Genomic DNA, 21,424 nt, shown 5'->3' with positions numbered 1-21,424 from the left:
AGATCTATTAGGTCGAGTTATTGATGGCGTACTACTGTTTTGGTCATGTATTTCATCACAAGGTAGGAAAACACAAAAATGATAGAATAGGCAATGACCCAACAGAGTAATTCTCATTTGGGGTTGGAAAGGAAAATATAGGATTGTTTCCCAATAAAGGTAAAAATTGTTGTGGATTAGGAGGAAATTAAATGAAGTTTCAAGCAAGTTATCAACAATTTGTTGACATAAACAAAACAAGGCTACCAACATTAATGTTAGATCAAATTGGTAACATGCACTGGGAACCCAATGCAAAATAGGCATGTGGTAATTAAGCAATGGATAATATGACAATTACAGTGCATATCAAATTTTTGCTTCTTACTATACTTTTTATGATTTTTGTCCACTTTCCTTTTCAAGCATTTGAAAAATGTTTCCTATCTGTCAACATAAAGACACTTGGTCATTTTTGCTCTCTTCCTTAAATTATTGAGTTACACGTGTTTGTATGCATATATTCTCATAATTTAGGTGAGTGACAGTAGTTTTATAATAGAACAAAAAGAAAAATATGATATTTTCAATGGGACAAAAGGAGTATATTATATATATGCTAACACAATTCATTTAGTCTTAACCCAAATCTCAGTAGCTCTCGCTGATTAAGTTTCCCTTCTTAAAAATTAATAAATAAAAAGAAGGAAAAAATTTTGCTTCTTCCTAACACAAAGTATTCTGTAACAGATCTTTATCTTTGTATTTACTTCTATTTGTAAAGAACATAATAATAATAAAAAAAAATTAAATTAATTCCATGGCTTCATACCCGTCCGCTAAATACTTAATTGACTTGAGCGTCGGAGAATCCTTGGGGTGCAGATTCCCTGGGACTTCTTCGCTCTGCTCTTTGTTTTCAGGTTTGTAGAGTTTCCAATGGAAGACAAATGCAAAGGTGATTTCAGCAAGTAGCGCCTGAGGATCCCAACCGGGTGGGACGATTTCCACCAGGTTTCACCAGAGAGGCTTCATCTGCTGCTTGAGACTAGAGCCCTCTTCGAAAAAACATGCCCTCCTTCAGAATCTGTTTGCGTAGACATACTGAAAGAGAGGGATTGATGAAGACGCAAGAATATCAAGTATTATGAAGCAAAGGAGAGGAGACTATATATTCCACTGACCACTTTCTTGGATGATGGCCTTAAAAGAATTCACCGGCCATGCCAGTAATTAGGTTCTTAAGTTATAATCTTTTCTTTTCGACTTTTCAGGCTTTGAAACATATCAGTATCCTTTTGAGATGGATCCCGTGGTTGCAATCATAGAAGTTCAGCTTTGTTCCTTAAAATTTCCTTAGCCTTGTTTGAGTATTATTAATGATAGGGACCTTAAATTTCCAGTTATATTTATTTGTTTTGGCAAAGAAATAACCTCACATGTAAAAAAGAAAATTATATTAATAAAATAAAATAAGCTTATATGTTGCATACATTCCACTTCCACAATTGGTATACAGACAATTAGAACATCCTTTATGGCGACAAAATTTTCAGATTTAGTAGGTAAAATTCACTGTTAAGAACGACTTATGTGGCATTCTTCAGTGTGGAAATATATTTCCGAAAACCTTATTCTTCTATGTGGGATAAGTATACTATATGCGGCTGATCACAATTCTACACAAACAAAGAATGCCTAGACATGCATAATCTTAGAAGGAAATCTTTTATCAAAAGCGAAAAGCTATTCATTTTCTCGTGCTAACAATATTGCCGAACTCTAATTAATTTTCCCCCATAGTTAAAGGAAATGAAACACTTTACAGAGGACAACATGAGGTTGGAAAGGAACAAACAAAGTGATATTAGTGTTCTCCCAATAATAAAATTAAAATGTCTTAATTAAGAAAAAAGATTTGCTGCGTAAACTACAAAAAAAAAAAAAAAAAAAAAATTTAAGCATGAAGATATTCAATCTATCAAAAAAAAAATAAAATTGTAGAGTGAAGATGATGGAACTACTGCCCATTCAAATGGAATCTCAGAGAACTAATTTCCGACATGCAAAAATCTGGTTCCAAGTCAAGTACTATAACACCTACCGCACTTTTGTAATTCACAAATTGAGTATGTAAGAAAAAAAAGTCGAATCAAGATGCATTTTCAATTTGAGTAATAAATATTTGTTGAATCGCAAAAGGAACAAAAATTTAAAACCAAACCTGCTCAGTTAAATCCCACAGATTGGAATGCTACATGATTTTAACACGTTGAAATGAACTGTGAGAGCGAATGGCAGGGCAATTCTCCTTTGGCATGGAGTAACTTACACATGCAATTTTATGCATCTATACATCTTCATGCCAAAGGAGAATCACACTGTTATTCTTAACACCACAATTTGCCTCCGTGATTCAGACAAAAGCTCGAGATTGCTAAACCCCTTTTATAGAAACAATATCCGGACCTTCAATTTGGATATGCCAAAGAAAGAAATGGCATATGCTGGGACAATTCCATTAGTATATATATGGTTCCGATTCCCACCATTACCCAGCAATACCTTTGTGGAAGACTTTTCACGTCTATTGACTTTATTTCTTTTTTTTTTTTTTGTGATTCAGATTCTCTTGACGAAGATTGAAGAAATATCATGGACGTCTCGACTTTTAGCAGGATTTATTATGTGTGATCTTCCTAGCCTTGAAGGGGAGCTTCTTCTTGTTTAATCTAATGAAAGCGATATAGATTTTATGCAGAAATTGTCAATTGATACTTCCTGGCTTTCATTTGATGACTTTACAAATCGAAGTATAATTCTTTCCGTACATTCGGCAAATTTCAACATGCATCCGTGCATGCATAAGGATTATGGAATCCAATAGGTCACCCGAGTTGAATTGAAGGGTAAATTACGTTCGAAGTCCCTACATTTTGATCTTAAGTTCTCTTTCACTGGTTCATCAATTTTTAGTGCTTAATCTTCCAATCTTTGTGGATCCAATCGAGTCACTAAAGTTTTTTTGACAACTCAAACACTGAGTTTTTGACAAAAAGAACGATCATTCTTTGAAGTTGACTTTAATGCTTTAAAAAAAATTTCACTATGTGATCTTAAAGAGAATTAATTACACATACGAAATATAATTAAAATTTAGAGCAATATAGCTAACAAGTAATTATAGTTGTAAAAATATGACTAGAAAAACTATGGATTTTGCACCAAACCACAGTCCAAATAAGTTCATCTCAACTTAGAAGAAACTCACAAGTGGCATAGTTTTTGACAATTACCATTTCTCATCATAGAATTGCTTTTAGGAATTTCTTTGGAGAAGTCATGACATATAAGTTCCAAAATGTAGGTTAAAATGTAAATATGGCTTTTATAGCGTTGCCAAGGGACCAATTTGATTTTCCTAATATACTAGTTAATGGAATTTATAGGTTCAACAGTTTCAGGACTAAACAATATCGTGATAAAATCTTTAAGTGACTTTTGAGGCAATTAACTGAGGTGAATTTGTTCTTCAATGCCACAAAGTTAGAACAGACAAGCAATGAGTGGACCAAAGAGAAAATGCTATTGAATCTTAGGAATGTGCTGTTTCATATCTTTTTTTTTCTTATAATAATTTTTTCTTCTCTCAGTTGTCAATAATCATCATCTAGTATAAAGTGAAAAGCTGTTGTAGATAGTTCTCTCACTTTCCAGTTCATTTGATCTTTCAACTAAGTTTATCTGCCTCTTTGAAGATCAGAGGGCCATGGAAAATGACCCTTCTTATTTTGCAGGGTAATGTAAGTGGTTGGGGTAATTAACTAAATTAGTATTGCATGGATTATAGCCTTAAAAGCTGCAGAAAAAATCCGTGTTTTCCACTGTTCTAAACTCGGATGAACGCGTTTGGAGGGCATCAGTGTCTAGCAAAAGAGCCTGAGATATTTTGCGATTTCCTTTGCTTAATTTGCTCCTCCTTTTTTTCTCTTTCTTATCAGTCTTTGTTTAGTTTTCCTCCACTAGATGAAGAAATTCTTCTAAGACACACTCGATTTCAAATGATTTGACCACTATCAGCGAAACAATTACGCTATAAACATTAATTGCGGCTTTAAATGTTTGTAATTGCATTGAGGGCTTATTTATGTCTAAAACATACAAAACATTAAGGGAAAACTGCAGAAACAGTCCCTCATGGTGAGTTATACTCTTTCAGTCCTTATGTATTTTTCAACGGGAAAAATTGCTTGACCTCAATTCATTTTTCAACGTAATTTTTGCTTTAAACAACAACATTTGCTCAATGATTAATGGGAAATAAATGTAAATCCGTAATGTTTTTCCAAAAAGAATGGCACATGCGCACAGCATATTCTCATGCACCTTCCAAGAACTTCCTCTGGATCCAATACTTTCCAAAAAGAAAATACATGAGCTCATATATATTTTACTGAAAAAAGTTGTTTAGTTTTGTATTTATGCATCAATTTACCTGAACATAAATTTGTGCGTGAACTTTTTAGGCTTAAAAAAGGAAAAAAGAACTAGGAGTAGAATTTGGGAGCAAATTCTTACAATTTCAAAATTTTGAGGACCAAATTACATCATTTTATACATAAAGCAGCTAAAATAATATGAGTTATAAATGCCGAGGACTATTCCTGCAATTCTCAAAACTTTAGTGCACAAAGTACGAAATACTTTAAGGTCTGTATCAGTAACCTTGGTTATTAATTAATAAAGAGGCGCACGCCAAAATTTTCATTACTGTTTTGACCCCCATCACTTTTAGCCAAAAGAAGAGCAAGGTTCCACCTTCTGTTATATTTCATATTCAAATGATTTCTAAAAAGACTTGTATTTGGTAATTAATAGCTCTTCCATAGTACTTCTCAGCCATGATAAACACTTAAAGAGAATCCTAAGAAATGAAAGAAGAAAACATGTAGATGTTCTTTTGTTACTTCACAGAAAAATTTTGTGTGTTTGGATTGGAGATTATTTAGAAAAAATATTTAGCATTTTTTATGATATGATATATGTAAAATAAAAAAAATGGTTGAAAATTACGTTTATGATGCAAGTTGAATAATATTTCAATTTTTTTTTTTTTGCAAATTACGTTAACCAAACAGACTAATTGTTTTTTCCATCAAATTGCCCTACCCTTATCCACTTAAAGATTTTTACTACGAGTAATATTTACTATGAACAAAGTCTACGTTATTGACTTTTCAAAACTTCCTTCTCCTTTTTTATTTTTACAAAAGTTGCTTTATTTTAAATTTAATCTCTTTTTTTCATGAATTTATCCAAATTTGACACACATGCATGGGTCTATATTGATACTTGTAATACATAAAACTAAGCCCTACACCAAAGGCAGTATACAACAACCACAGCCTACCCTAATATCTGTGATCGGAAAAGAGCTGGTTGTTTGTGTCTTTGATTTGGGAAGAGTGGTTTTCTTCATCAGTACCTTGGACCGCCCAGGATGGAACGGAACAGCACAGCCCGGAAATGCCAAGAATATCCCATTATCTTTTTCTTTTTTTCTAATTTTAATTTTGTTGGGAAATTCCTGAAAATTTCCTACTTTTTTTTTTGGGTTGAGGTAATATGGAAGAAGGAATTCAACCAAGCTTTCTCTTTAAAAGTTCCAGAATACGAATGTTTGCAGGATATACTATTTGCATGGAACAAACAGCTGGCCTTTTTTTTTTTTTTTTGGGCGTGGCCTATAAATATATTTCCAACCTAAAACTTGCTCAATGCAGCAATGGAGTTGGAAGTGTGGAGCCGAATTACAGGGCAACTACTCCTTTGGCAGGAGCTTATAATTTGGTTACATTTTCTTGATGCTTGAGCTAATTACAGCTTACAGGCTGGCTACTAAGTCAGCCACAATCATAAGCTAACTGCCAAAGGAGATTTGCCCGGCAATTCAGCTATGCAGAGATAACGTATCAACCAATCATTGATCCAAAATTAATTAAAGCATGGTGAGAATTTCTTGATTTATAAGAATTTGCTTCAGTTATGACTTTGATTATTCGTGATCATAATATTCTTATAAATTTCTTTTAGCAACTTGAATTGATTTTTGTTTTTAGAACTTGAATTAATGTTAGTCAACTTTGTCTTCAACAGCATCTTCTAAAAATTAACCATATATTCTTCTATGTCCTCTTTATTCTCTAATATTAAAAATTATATCTAATTTTCCATGAGGAAAAAAATGGAAAGAAAACAAGGCAGCCCCGCCCTTTTGCCTTTATACCTCACTCTATTTCTTTCTCTTTTGCCTTTTTTTGTTACTACTCTAAGTAGTGTACACGCATAAAATTTCAAAACAAATAAAAATAGATGCAGAAACTCATGTATTTTCATGATATTTTCTTCTTCTTCTTCTTCTTTTCCTAATACTCCATGTAAGTGGTGGGATGTATAAAGCCAAGCTTACTCTCCTTCGTCCTCACTCTTACAGCAAGGAACTTTCACTGAGTTTGGGTACATTTGTCCTACAAACAAGAAATAAGCGAATGAAGAATCGCAAGGACATTCTACAAGGAAAAAAATGTTAATGACTACCTATCCCTAGAGCAAAGCTTCACTCACACTCGTAAAATCAACAAAGTCATTTAACTTTCTAGTAAGTGTATATTGGAAAGAAAGAAAAGTCAAACTTGGTTTTTGAACATAGGATAGTTATAGATATTAGCTATGAAATTATGCAACTGCATATGGCAGGCGATTCTATCATAATTATCAGCACAGTGCAAGAAGTACACTTAACAAATAAACTAATCTTTTTTTTTTTTTCAAAAGTACATGAAAAGGCTATTGATTTTATAACTAAAAGCGAGTTATGAAAAAAAAGATGTATAGCTTTGTATCAGAACTTGATTTTTAATAATAGGATAGTGACACCCCTCTCCCCTCCAAAATATTCTCTCCACTTTTATTGTATTCTTCCTTGTTAACTCCTTAGACCATTAAAAATTCTCGCCATGGGATCCCTCTCCCAATGCATAATTCTTTCATTTTGATTTTATAATAGATTCTCTTTCTTAGACTTTTCTAATGAGAGTTTTTTTCTCTGACAATTTTGTAGTGAGAATTTCTTGCCTCGTAAGATTTTTGGAGTGTGAGTTTTCTCTACTCTTAGGATTTTTTTTGTAGGAGTTTTATTTTGTTTGATTGTTTTGTTCTATTTTCCTTGTTACATCTAAGTGTTTTCAAATTTATTCATTAGATTGGATATTTCTTATGTTTGAGCTTAAAACAATAAACTACTACATCTGGTTACTAAAGACAAGCACAAAATGAAAATTTTCAGCTCTAAAAAAGATCACGTGCAAGGCAACTAGTGGATTCCGATCAAAATTTAGTCAAAAACTTATATAGGGACCAAATTTGATCAATATAAATTTATAAACGACATAAAATTATATTTTTAAAAATAAATGATGAACAAAATCATTTTAAAAAATATAAGAAATATTTTGAACGATTGTTCCTAAAAATTGAGCAGGTAGACATAATTTTTAAAACTTGAAGGCAGCGCTCTACGGTTGTCAAAAATCATAAGGGAAGTTTGTGAAATTATCCTTTGGTTTCGAGAAAATCATAATTTAGAGAAAGTCGGCCAGCTAGGCATGTAGATGTGCGCTATGGACGTCCCTCAAGCGCATTACACGTGGAAATTGGGTCAAGGAGGCCGTGTACGTCCGTGTACGGCGAAGAGGGTAGACTTGACTTTGTATAATTCGCCGCCAAAATCAGAATATTCCAGAGATGGCTAAAAAGTACATTGAGTATTACGGTAACACCCTCCATGTAGTCCTGAAATTTCATTTTAAGGACTAGCATGAATTCATATTCTACTTTGACCCGGTAATCAAATTCTCTGCTAACCTTCGGTGATTATTGGATTGTTCACAACAGCTGTCTTTTGCATAATGAAAAATGATGCGTATAGGAGAATAATATCACGTTGACTGTGGAAGCTTATTAATTTTCATAGTGAAAAAGCCAAACAAAGTGTGATTCTAGTATCATATTTTGAATTAGTTCTAAGAGTTCTTCCACTATCATATTCAAGATTCAAATTTTGAGCTCGGCAGCCAGGGGTGGAAATGATGTGCGAAGAGGTGAGAGGTTAAAAAAAAAGTGTATGAAATCAATGAATTTTAACGGAGATTATTCATAAAGCAACAAAGAATTTTTGCTTGCTCTTTTTTTTTTTTGGCAATATTCTTAGGTGCCCTAAGGAAGTCCTGAAGCCACAATACGAAGTCGAGGATCATATTTAGACTCCCATAACGTTAGTGTTTTTGCAAAGGTATTTGCACTCGAAGTATTTGTAAAGTACCAGTAAGCCCAAGAGACACAAGCATCAATTTGCACGATAGACTCCCATAATGTTAGTGTTTTAAGGTTTAATACATACGCACATCCACAAATATCTATCAACACATATACAACTAAGATTAAAATTTCTTTTTAAAATCCATTACTTGAGAGATTTAGTAGGTTCATGACAAATTGTTAACTTGTAGAGCACATGCAGAATTTTTTTGAGATTATGCTTAATTAGTTTTACTTCGACCTCCCTATCTATAAGTTTTTCCTTTTTTTTTTCAACCACTCCTATCTGTAAGGTTGGGACAAATAGAAGTACAAACTAAGTGCCAAAGAACTTGGGAATTCAGCTCCAAATCAAGTAAGAGAGAAGTGATCGTTATTAATTTTACATGTTCTTGAAAAAGGGATGTGGCAGGGTGGTTCCTTGACATCACGGGTGTGGGAGTTGGTCGTGACAATCATTTGGATATTCCCGGTCCAAGAGGAGAATTCCCAAAGAAGGACTGAAGGAGAGGAGGCTTTTATTCTTCCCTCAAAATAAGTTGAGTATGAGAAAGTGAGGAAAATTAGTCATTTTTTTACTTATGTGTGTTTATTTAACAAGAAAGTTATAATAATATTTTCCTACACTTTCTCTCAATTTGCTACATTTGGTATCCTGCAAAACTTGCAAATTTCTAGAAAAAAAAAAATATTCGTTACACTCGGTGTTCTCAATAATTGCCACTAGTTACTTAAATTTTCTTTCGAAAATTTTCTTGTCAAACAAATATGTGTTGTTTTTTCTTTCCTTCTTTACTTTATTTTAACCCCAAGTTTGGTACGAATGGAAAGTATTTTCTACCCTAAATGGTCACAAAAAAAGAAATTTACCATTCGAGTGTTTGGTACACAAGTTAAATAAAATGTTCATTCTTCTTTCTATATTTGTTTGGTATAATCAATGGTTAAATAGTTCAAAAGGACTCGAGTGATATGATGGACCCTAAGCCCAAATTGCCAATGAATCGTCTCGTATGATTTTTGGGGCAAGTCTCAAACTTTCCCTTTTCGGTTTGAAAGGTTTGGAGTTTCTCGTTAAATAAAAAATAGAGATTTCTATTGAACTAATTAAACTCCTAAATTACTTTACAAAAGAAAAGACCAAAAACAATTTCTAAAACTTAACTCCAATACCATATTTACAAAATGCCTAGAGATTCAATTTAAAACCAATTGATCATATGGTCACGCCAAAAGAAAATAGAAAAGGCAACAACTAGTAGTAATTACTAATTAGCGTCACCAATGTTTCTATTAATTATTTTTATAATCCTTACAAACCAAAAAAATAGATACTATAATAAGCCCATTAAAAGTAGGGAGGGAGGAATTTTATGGAGTATATTATAAGCCCATTGAAAGAATGCATGATCCCAAAAAAAATTCAAAGAGAAAAGAAAAAAATAGATATAATAAGCCCATTAAAAATGGGGAGAGAGAAAGTCAAGAGAGAAACGCACAAAAGGGAAAATATTGATTGGTAGCTGGATCTCTGATTGAAATAGTCATATGCTCGGATTTTACCCTTGCTCTATTCTATTGTGTAAGTTTTTAGAAGCTTTACGTGTCTTTCATTCGTAGCATCTGTATATGAATCTGATATGCATGTAGAACTATACATTCAAGAAACACATGCACACGATGAATAAGGGGTATAGATCTTGATTTCTTGATCCTTTATACGGCAGATAAATCATATTGGATTAATCCCTCTTGGTATTGAATTTTGTTGTAGAATCATTTTGGGGGAATCGCGGTTGTTTATTTTGAGTTTATACACAATTATTACGTTCTACGTTGTCTTGCACGGTTATGGCTGAATACCGCAGAGTATGCGTAACTGCTTAGGCAAAATCTTAAGATTCATTGGATGTGTCTTTCAGCATTCTGTCATCAATTATGGTTAGATATTTTACATTAGTAGACTAACAGATTCATAGTTAATGATCCCGATGAAAATTCTATTTTGGTCACTTTCTTGATCATTATTAGGTAGTAGATGATATTAGTATCAAGAGAAACAATAACAGGAGTATTCTTTTGCAGAGTGTGAGGTTGGCATACCAGTTTAGTCAGAATGAATGAGCAGAATAACCCTACAATGACACCTACTCCAGTTGTTCTTCCTGCAAAGAGAAAGCGTGGTCGTCCACGTAAGGATGGGATCGTTATTAGAAAGGGACAAGGGAGCCTGCGACCATCTTCAACTCCAATTTCTGATGGAATCGGAGGAGTTAAGCAAATTGAAACAAAATCAAATGATAGAAGCATGGTTGGAAGGGTAGTTTCTGGTGTAATTGACGGTTGTTTTGATGCTGGCTATTTTCTTTCTGTTAGGATAGGCAACAATGTTCCTCCCCTACGCGGTGTTATCTTTGAACCAGGGAAAATCATGCCTATTTCATCAGAAAATGATGTTGCCCCACAAGCTAAGTTGTATCAAAGGACAGAATTGCCAATGCCTGCTCCTAAGCAGCAAAATCAAGGTAATGGAATTGTCCCCCAGTGGGATATGCAGCAGCCTATTGTTTGTAGCCAGACTCTACCTTCTAAGCCACAGTCTAGTGCCTCATATGTATATCACAAGGAACCTACCTCTTCTACGCTTCCTGCAGTTAATTTGCCAAGGAACAACACCAGCTCATCTACAGTAGAGAAAATTGTGATTCAGCAGAATCCAAATTTTGATTATCAGAACGAATGTCAGTCTATTCCTGGTGCAGAGAATCTTAGAATGGTCGAACAGGATGAGATCATGCAGGTATATGAAGTATCAGTCCAATCAGAAACACTAACAGCAGATGCTGGATCATTGAAAGATTGGAAGTTAGAATCATCAATTAAACCAGGAGCCAATATTGCCTTGCCTCATAAGGAGATTATGGATCAAGTTCCACGGTATCAGAACCAAGACATGGGATTTTGGCCTGAGCCAACTGCTCCAGTGAACGATTCACACAAGTTTTCAGGTACTGAGAATCTTGTCTGCATTGAACCTCAATCTGTGCCCCAAGAAACTCTAACTGTGGATTCTGAGGTGAAACAGAATCAGTTGGCATGCAATGAATTGAAGCATCCATGTCATGACTTTAGTCAGTCATCAATGATTTCTCAATTTCAAGCTTTTCCTGGAGAGCCGTCAGTTATACATAGTGGATTTCAGCCTAGAGAATCAGTCCACAGTGAATCTGAAATCAGAAACTTTGAGCTCCATGAAACTCCTATAGTTGCTCAAACTCCATCTGTCCCATTGGAAAATCAAAATCTGGAGGCTCAGCTTCAGAGGACTGAGTTGATTGACTCTGAAATCCATGGTTCAGTTCCTCAAGCTCATTTTCTCCACCGAGACCATCCAGCTGTGGAGTCTAAAACTATGCCAAGTGATCCAATTGATAATCAACCTACAAGGACAAATAATGAGATGCAATCTGTTTTCAATTCTGAAAGCAGAGAAGCTGAAGTTGAACCAAGGAAGTTGGCTCAATTCGATTTAGAGAACCAGAATTTTGGAATTCTTCGAGATTTGGTGGCTGGAAACCATCATTATCTGCCTCCTGAGGTCATTTCTGATCAACCAGGGATATTCACGGTGCAAAAGGTAAATTCTCCAAAAAGCAATGATGAAAAAGCTACTCGGTTAGAGCCAAAAGTCATAGTTTCAGGAAACAATGAAAGCAGTCCTACTAGGAAGCTAACAAGTGATCCCGTTGACAGCAATCAACAAAATTCAGAAACTACTCAACGTACTAGAGAAGCCATGCCCTTTGATTTGGAGCTTGCAGCTGAAGAACTTCCTCATCCTCAAATGCCCGAAAACATACTCTCGAGTCCTAAAAGCAACCCAGTTGGCCAATCTGATTGTCAACCTAGATAAAGGACTTCCAAAATCACGAATAAGTTAATATTAATTTGGCAGGTGTTCGTGCTCATCCCAAATCTCAAGTTATAGTACCTTCAGTTTTGTTTCAATTCTACCTTTTCTTTCTTTGCGTTTTTGCTTTGGACAGCATTTAGATTATTACTTGACTTTTCTGTGGTATTGTTCAGGGATGGGATATTTATGAAGGGTCTCAATTGGATGAGTTACTTATTGCATACTGAACTGTGAACAAGCAAGTACTTTTTATTACTTGAAGATTCTGCAAACCTTGTCCAGTTGATATGACTTTCGGATTCCTATTCTAAAATTATCATAACTTGTCTTTGCGTTTAAGTGTTAACATAATTGTACGTAAATATCATTATCATGATAATATTAATTATATCCAAAGAAGACAACTTGTGCACATGCTTTGTCTAACTTCCAAATAATGTCTCGAAAGAAAAATCTACCTTTGTTGTTCTCCAGAAGTAAGGATCCTTCAGACTTATCATGGTTTAAACAATAAGTGATTTTTATAATGGTCCTTATTTTACCTGAATTCCTCTTAAGGAAAGACTTGTGAGTATTTAATTGATGCTAGTCATTCTTCTGTCATATGTAACGCATTTGGTGAAAAGAATTCTTGCTGAGGTTTGATTTGCTTTAAATGTCACCGGGAAAATTCCTTAATATGCTAAGTAAAAATCTAATTTTCGCTTAAGTTGTAATGGCACCGCTTGAACCATCTATATAGCATTAGACAGAAACTTCAATGCTTCATGTATGATAACCTCACTTCATGACAGTATGTTAATAAATTGAGAATCAGTCTTGTCAAATAAAAAAAGGTTGAGAATCTAACCGAGCTGCAGAACATTATTGATCTTGCATAAATGAAGAATTGCTTCGTTGACTGATATCCCTTGACAATATTCTCTGCTGTGTGTGTATAATGGGAGCATCCTGCTGTCTCTACCACTCATAGCTTTTTCTGATATTCTTCTTGGAACATTAAGCCATAATGTGGACCTAATAAGACCCCTGTGGCCTGTTGCCCATATTTATTACTGTTCCGTCGTGAAAAGATCCAATCTTATCTTTGGTGGTGTTAGAAAAATCAATCCGATCCCATCAAGAAAATAGGATATAGGTATTCATCTTGTTCTTATCTACGGTTACCTGTAACCAAAATTCATACATCAACTCTTGGAATTAAGCTTGTCAATTGAAAGTAAGCCTCCTCATGGGCCAACTTTGATCGGATTTTGGTACCAAAGATTTAGGATGAATCAATTAATGTTATCATGATTGTAGCTATCAATGATGAGTCAGGTTGATCTTTTCCTCTCCATATTTCACTTTCCATTGAACCCTGAAAATGCAGGTTGACCAATGAATGTGAATGAATTGCTTGAATATTATCCAAAACTTGTACAGTTACATTACCTTGAGCATTTCTTTTTATCATATGGCTTTGTCTTTGTGCTTAATGCTATATTGTTAATAAATGCACATAGGGATATCAATATCATCATATGAAAAATATAGCTCAACAGCTTTAGAGCACAACCAGTGCACATGCTATGTTTAACTTTGAATAGTAGATATCTCAAATGATTTCTCAAGAGAAATAGGATCACCTTTTGATGTCTTCAGGAGGAAAGGTACCTCTAAACTTATGCATACTTTATTCAATAGGCATTATGCTAATGAGGCTTACTTTACCTAACTTACTGTGCAAAGGACTTGCAAACATGCAATTCTGTCGGTCGTTCTTTCATGATCTACTGTATATTGCTGAAACATTCCGATCCCACTGCAGCAATAATTAGTTTCATTTGTCTTAGATATTAAGAAGGAAATTCCATGCTATCCTAACTAAGTTTCTCTTCTAAGCTATAATGGCACCATTTTTTAAGCATCCATGATATAGTAGCTTCCATGTTTGAATAGCTCATCTGATCATGGTATGCCATAAGCTTGGAAGATCGTCTACAGGTTGATCTTTTTTTTTCCCATTGAAATCTAATAATGTTGGTTGACCAAAATATGCTAATTGCTTGAATATTGTCCAAAACTTGTATAGTTATGTTACCTTTAATTAGAAATTGTATTTTAAAAATATGACCATGTGCCTTAGTGCTGAAGTGCCATGTTGTTAATAATTCCGGTTAGGGATACCAATATTATGATACATCAGCTTAGAGCAAATACGGGCACATGCCATGCTTGACTTTGAATAGTAGATATCCCGAATGATTTCTTAAAAGAAATATGATCATCATTTGTTGTTTTCAAGAAGTAGTGAACCTTTAAACATATGCATGCTTTATTAAATTGCACTATACAAATAAGGCTTACTTTACCTAACTTACTGTGCAAACCCGCAAATTGTATTGATCGTTCTTTCTTGATCTATTGCACATTACTGGAAACAATCCATTCTCGCTGAAGCGATTACATTAATGCCACATCTTATCCATTCTAGATACCACATCTTATCTTGGAAGATCTCGTTACTGACAGTAATGCTTCATTTTGTGCCATATTAGATGCAACATTTAGGCTATAATGTGAACTACTTATGAAGAAATCTCTGTAGTATACTTACTGAACATGCCCTAAATGGAGAAATGAAACCATTTCTCTGTCTTCCTTTCTAATTAAACAACTATTGAGTTACTAAAGAAACTAGAATACAATTTTTTCTTTATCCATTTAGTGGTGTTACAAAGTTGTACAGATATAAGTTTTGGAACTGTTAAGAAATAAGTAGGTAGTTTGCTCTTAATCTTACTTAGCTACACTCATCTTTATTGACACTAGCTAACGCTTGTTTTTGTAACTAAATCTCTTCATTGACCAAATGTTATGATTTTGGATGGATCTTTGTCCAAAAACATTTGGACAAAGAAATAAAATAAAACTGTTGATCCTTGCCAACAATATTCAAAGATGACCAATGACAGCATCTCATTCTCAAGGACATCACTAAAGGATAGCGAGTGATCATCTTTCACCTTTTTCTCTTCAAAGTAAGGGAGTGACATATTTCCTCAAGAAGAAACTGTGGATTCATTTACTAATTACGGTATCAAGAAGAGATCCAACAAGTTGTAACACTTGAGATGCCCTGAATCTGGTTTTTTTTTTTTTTTAATGCAAGTGGGAACTTGCAATAAGAGTAAATCAAGCCATTTATAGCATGATTGCCACTTTATAAAGTTTAGATGGCAAAATTAATCATTGCTATTAAGAAGTAACAAAATAGCATCATTGCATTAGCTTTGATCAATCATGCAACTTTCACATGCTTGTGGTTTGACGCTTGATCTTATCCTAACCATGCTCAGAAAAGCATCAAGCGGACGGACCTAGTAGGATCTAGTGACATCAACTATTTAGTCGTGTAACACGCAAGTAATTCCTTGACCTTGAAACCGACCTTATGGCACTAGTACTTTTGTAGTGTTGTAGATTTTGACAAAAAAAAAAAAGAAAAAGAATGAACCAACCAAATCCCCGGTGCAAAACGTGTAAAACTAGCAAGTTTGAAGCAGTTTGGTAATTTTACTCAATTTGAAGGGCAATTGCCTCAACCCAAGTCAATATATGGTAGTATAACTCTCAGAAGCCTAAACTTGTTGCACAAATTATTCAGCTCATCATATTTCTTGAGCAGCCTTTTATGGAGGGAGAGGAGGTTATAGCCCTGTTCGATTTTTGCTGGTTTAATCAAGAAATCTTCAAGAAAAGTTCAAGTTCACCAACTTCATCAAGCCTTAAGAAAAGCCCTGATCACCAAATTGGAGAAGATTCACCAATAGCTGAGTTTTCGAGCCAATTATTATCAATCCATCCAAGGTCAAATAGTGACTACACGATGAGCTCCAAAACAAGCACGAACTCTGGTTTATTCTCTCCAGATTCAGTTCTTTATGTTCTTTCTGCATCTCAGCTGGAAATAGTTCTATCAGAAACAGAAGGGAAAGCTGAATTTCCAGGAACGCCAGAATCAAGAAAAGTTAAAACCGATGATAACGAGAAGAAGAAGAAGAAGAAGAAGAAGAAGAAGAAGAAGAGAAGGAAGTGCAACGACAAACTAAAGAAAGGTTTGAGCAAGAGCTTATCAGAGCTTGAGTTTGAAGAGCTCAAGGGGTTTATGGACCTTGGTTTTGTGTTTTCCGAAGAAGACAAAAACGATTCAAGTCTGCTCGAGATTATTCCTGGCTTGCAAAGGTTAGGCAGAGAAAAAGATGTTGGAGAACAAAGAAGAAATTCTGCTCCCGATGAATCTTCAGTTACAAGGCCTTACCTTTCTGAAGCCTGGGAAGTTTTGGATAGGAGAAATAGAGAGAACCCTTTGATGAATTGGAAAGTTCCTGCTGTGAGCAATGAAACTGGCATGAAAAACAGTCTCAAATGGTGGGCACATGTTGTTGCTTCAACTGTTAGATGATAAGGCCTTTACTCTCTGGTTTATCACTTCGTCATCTTTTTCATTTCTTTTCTTTTCTTTTTTTTTTTTGTGCTTTTTGTTTTGGCCTTTTTAGCAACTCTTGTGGCCTCATCAAAAGAACCCAAAAAAGCAACCAAAATGAATAAATAAAAAGGCTTGTAGACGTTGTATAATAGCATCTGTAGTCCATTTTTTTGTATTACAACTTCAACAACTTGTATATAGCTGCATTTTGTATACAATAAACCAAAAAAACATATGTAGAAGATCTTTTTCCGATGGCTAGAAATTGTATCTTCTTTGGCCAATTTATGATGTTATGGTACTAGGCATTGGATTGTTCTTGACTCAAGAAGACACAAGTTAGTGAGATGAAACCAAAAATTTTCACAAATTGTTGATCCTGGTTCCATAATCACTTTAGTTTAATTAACTCGTACACTTTGTATTTCCAGGCTTGATACCGAATTTTGTAAAATGAACACTGCCCTACCATGAAAAGGAGCCGCAAGGGCCAACCAAACGAGAAGAAACTTCTAAGAAATGAAGAAATTCCCTTCTTTCTTTTAGCATATTACAAGAATATTTAGACGTACAACTATTAGCAAATAGCAATGAAACATCTGAAAGAAGAATGGTCAACTTAGATGGAAGTTTAATAGAAATTTCGACATTAACTATTGTTTGTCTTGCCTTGCAACAGGGGTAGAAAAATATCTTGCTTCTTAAATTGTACAGGTGAAGAAATTGACTATTTAATCTATACATTAATTTGGGAACCAGGCGTGAAAGCATTCTATTGCAGATTCACGGAGCCAAACAAGATTCACATGTTGTAAATGGTACTAGTAGTATATTGAAAATGATATGCACATTTCTCTCTCTTTCGCTGTCTGAGCATTTCACTACTTCCGTTTAGTACTGTCCAAGTGTGCATCTGCCAGGTGTGACTGAAAGAGGAGGGCAATCTGAAAATGTAGTCTGAACCAATGTAACAGGGCTCCTCAAATGGTAGGACAAAAGTGCAAAATGTAAGCTTTCTAGTTTTGTCAAAGAAGTATATGATGCTTTTGCACTTTTGCATATCTTCAGCCGAGCCAACTGAACAAGATGCTCTATTTTCAAAACGGATAAATTGCGCTAAACCCCCCTCAACTGTTATCCAAGTTGTGATTTGTATTACCAGATAATTTTACAAACCACTCTTGAGATTTACCTTTATATCACTTAGCACCCCTGTGATTTCAGAAATCTCTCTGACCTCCCCTTGATTGAAATGTTTTGTAACATTATCACCCTTTGTGCATTAAAAAATTCGTACAAGAGGAAGGATAATATTTTACTTCCATTTGTACCCTATTGTTGCCCTTTGTATAAATATTTGTGCAGCAATTAAGACCAAAATAAAGCTGATAGGCAAAAGACAAATTGGGAGAGATATAAGTGCAATAAAAAGAAGTGGCGGTAGACAGGTAGAATTGTTGCTGCTACTTTAACTCTGGGATTATAAAGGTGGCAAGACAACAATGAAAAGAAATACAAATTTAGCAACAAAATGAGCAACTTAAAGAGAAAATTAGTAGAAAATATTGTCGCAAATCATAACAAAATCTAATATTGGAAAGTAGTCTTATAATTCATCATCATCATCTAACATAAAGAATTGATATTATGGTTCCAATAGGAAGGCGACAATCAGGATTTTAGAGAGCAAAAAGAATCTAAATAAGTTATATTTGCTCCTAGTATCCGTTGATGTGCTTATGATATATTAAGTAAATACTTGTGTCAGAAGTTCTTTGCCTTTTATTACTACGAAAAAAAAAGGCACCATTATAAATAGAAGTTTTGTTAATTGTTATTGTAATTTTTTTCCTTTCAAATTCTTTCTTTTTTTTTGGGTGCCAATTTCAGTTAATCAATTAGGGGTTTTGAGTAGGATAATATTGTTAATTTACCACCCATGATGGAGACATCTTGTCTAGTAAATCTGACAGGAATGTAAGAGAGATTTTTTAAACCATTAGGGTGCTAAGTAATATTAAGGCAAATCTCAAGGAGGTTTGTGAAATTATCCCTTATGTTATTGCCACTGAATCCCCATAATGATATGTTTGGACAAAACTATCCTACTATTTAATTATTTTTGTTCCTTCTTTGTACTATTCTATTGCAACTTTTTTCTTTTCTCTTTCCTTTTTTCCCTTGCTGTCATGCCACTTGTCAATTTTTTTTACTCTATTATTTGAATATTTACATTGAATCATTTAATTTTTTTTAACTCATCCTTTTATTTTTATTGCAATGTATTTATTTGTTTTGTTTCACTATTAAGAATTCATCATAAACTCTATACTGCAACAAAATTAAATGTACCTTACATCAAAAGCATATTAGAGTCATAATTACTCAGATATTTATAGCAAAAGCAATAGATTAATATATCATTTAAGATATAAAGGATTAACAAGTTATTAGTAATAAACCATAAAAAAAAGGTAGTTGATACATTTATTTGTTAGGCATTAGAATAACCAACTGATTACCGGAAAATTACCACTTCAGGGATGAAAAAGGGCCAGAAATCATCCCTACAAGGAGACGACTAGAATGTTGGCTTTTTTTTGGGGGTCAAATTTAAAATGGTGGTTAAGGTGAGGAATTGTTTGACAAATTCGAGAATGTAGGAGAGGCGGTGTGATGATGAAACCGAACTTGAGGCGACTGAGCCCTATGTTGAAGTTATCAAAATGCCACGAAGGTTGCTCAAATTACGGCAGTCACCACCATTGACACTATGAAGTTGCCACTAATACTGCTCAAAAATTTACAGCAATTGCCACCAAAAAATCGGACCAAGTAGAAGCCGAATAACATTCAATCAATTTGGCGGCAATTCAGCAATCCAATTCCACTCATTCACGTCTTTATTATTATAGTAGTAAAGTAAGTATACATGAGTTAGGGCTGGATATCTAGAAATTAAAACTGAAGGAAAATTAAGGATGTGTCAATGTGCTAAATTTACGTCCTCAACCTTAATATGACATTAAACCCTTTAGTTTTCATTGGTTTAAGTACAATCTCGCATGCCTAAAATGATAGTTCGATGCATAAAATAAACTTCCTTTTTTTTTGGGGTTATTTGTCTCGTAGAAACAAATAATCACGACCAATCTTGGATTAAAATTGTTGAATTTGTTTCTGTATCCCACTAAACGACGCAAATTGCAAACCATCAAGAAATTCATCTTATACAAGTTTCTTCTCATTTCAAAAACTATGAATTGCCTAATAAGTTTATATAGACCCGCGTTTTTCACTTCATTAGCTCAAAACCTTTTACTTTACAAGTTATAATTGTGTCTATGCCTTCTTATTTTTCTTTAGGAATTGTCATTTCCTTTCAACATGACCCATAGATAAAATGAATCGAAATTAGTTTGGCTTCTCACGTCTTGATCTACTAGGTACATGAAGTGTAGCACTCAAACTGAGGTAGTTTTTATCCACAATTTAGCTTCAAAATGATACCATTAGTAATTAATTTCGTGATTTTACACATATAGCCACAATATTTTGTCGTGTTTCTTTGAGTTATTTTAGGTGAAAATGCCTCTTGTTTTGCATTTCTTCCTAAATCTAGAGAGCCTAAATGACATGAACCGTTTTTACTCTTTTTTTTTTCTTTTCCAAAGATGTCCAGTAATGATAGTAAGTGAGGGTCGAATCTGAGACTTTACTGTAAAAACAGACGATCAGTCCTAACCGAACTACCCACTGGGTCGAACTCTTTTTATTCTTGGTTGGCTCCTTTTATCACCAAGACAAAGTTGAGGAAAGGCAAAATTATAACTGCTATGGAAACAAGAATCCCATGTCTATTTTTTAAGGATGTTAACATCAGTGTGCATGTAGTATTTTCTTTTCAAATTTTAAGGCTGATTAATTTTTAAAAAAATGTATATGGATGGCTTTGCTATGTGCACAGTACTCTTTTTTCTTTTTCGATGTGCATAGAACTGTTATTGTCATCTTTGTGTATTTCTGGTCAAACTAATTTGTGCAGCTTATTGTTTTAAAAATATTATTAAACATTACTAAATATCCCATCATCAACTTGGAAACATGAAACTTTAAAAGATATACGTGTTAGTTTTATTCAAAAAAGTGCTTAATTGCATAGAGTGCAATAATTGTGATTATATATATAGTTATGTAGTAAGTTAAGTGTAATTTACGTGTACAAAGGTTGGGGCATCTGTTGAAAAAACATGTCTGTTAAAATCTTGGAAATTAGCAAAGTTGACCACACGACTTTTAAGGTGACAAAAAATGAGCTGGAGGAGAACAAGACATACAAATATTCAACTAGATAAAAGTTTAGGGATTAATGTGCTACAATTAAAAGAACAAATAAAAAATCAACAATGTGCAATTTAGGAATTTAATTGATGAACCCAAGAAAGGAAAAATAAATCAATGATGAGCAAAGAATAGCAATTTTGTAGATGGATTAAAACTGAAAAGAAAAATGGAAAACCCATAACAGCATAGGTGTTATCTTCACTAAAATATAGTGGTCCACTGGTCTTATTTGTAATTGAAATAGATATCATTGGCTTTAATAAAATTTCCCCAAAATGCATGGGTCATAATTCTTTTAAATTTCAAATTAGGACCACAATATTGTGGTAAATACTAAATAC

The 21,424-nt window shown here is 34.0% G+C and overlaps 1 protein-coding gene and 1 long non-coding RNA gene across 2 annotated transcripts; one reads left to right on the top strand and one right to left on the bottom strand.

The window, feature by feature from the left end:
- Window positions 1-718: 718 nt before the first annotated feature.
- Window positions 719-2,385, bottom strand: LOC140035837 (uncharacterized). The gene is made up of 2 exons (XR_011839751.1): window positions 2,204-2,385; window positions 719-1,083 (listed from the first exon to the last, which is right to left on the bottom strand). It is a non-coding gene; the product is annotated as an uncharacterized lncRNA (long non-coding RNA).
- A 3,399-nt stretch (window positions 2,386-5,784) lies between these two features.
- On the top strand, window positions 5,785-12,476 carry LOC113726196 (uncharacterized). Its single transcript, XM_072074492.1, has 2 exons — window positions 5,785-5,987; window positions 10,441-12,476. Exon 2 carries the CDS (start codon window positions 10,472-10,474, stop codon window positions 12,266-12,268), a length of 1,797 nt encoding a protein of 598 aa, XP_071930593.1. The 5' UTR covers window positions 5,785-5,987; window positions 10,441-10,471; the 3' UTR covers window positions 12,269-12,476.
- The last annotated feature ends 8,948 nt before the right edge of the window (window positions 12,477-21,424 follow it).

The sequence above is a fragment of the Coffea arabica genome, chromosome 2c, assembly GCF_036785885.1.
Source record: "Coffea arabica cultivar ET-39 chromosome 2c, Coffea Arabica ET-39 HiFi, whole genome shotgun sequence".
NCBI classification, from domain to species: domain Eukaryota; kingdom Viridiplantae; phylum Streptophyta; class Magnoliopsida; order Gentianales; family Rubiaceae; genus Coffea; species Coffea arabica.
This window is presented reverse-complemented; position numbering and strand designations above follow the sequence as displayed.

Bases quoted from the DNA above. Each gene is read 5' to 3' on its own strand.
- LOC113726196 (XM_072074492.1), top strand. From the start codon at position 10,472: ATGAATGAGCAGAATAACCCTACAATGACACCTACTCCAGTTGTTCTT.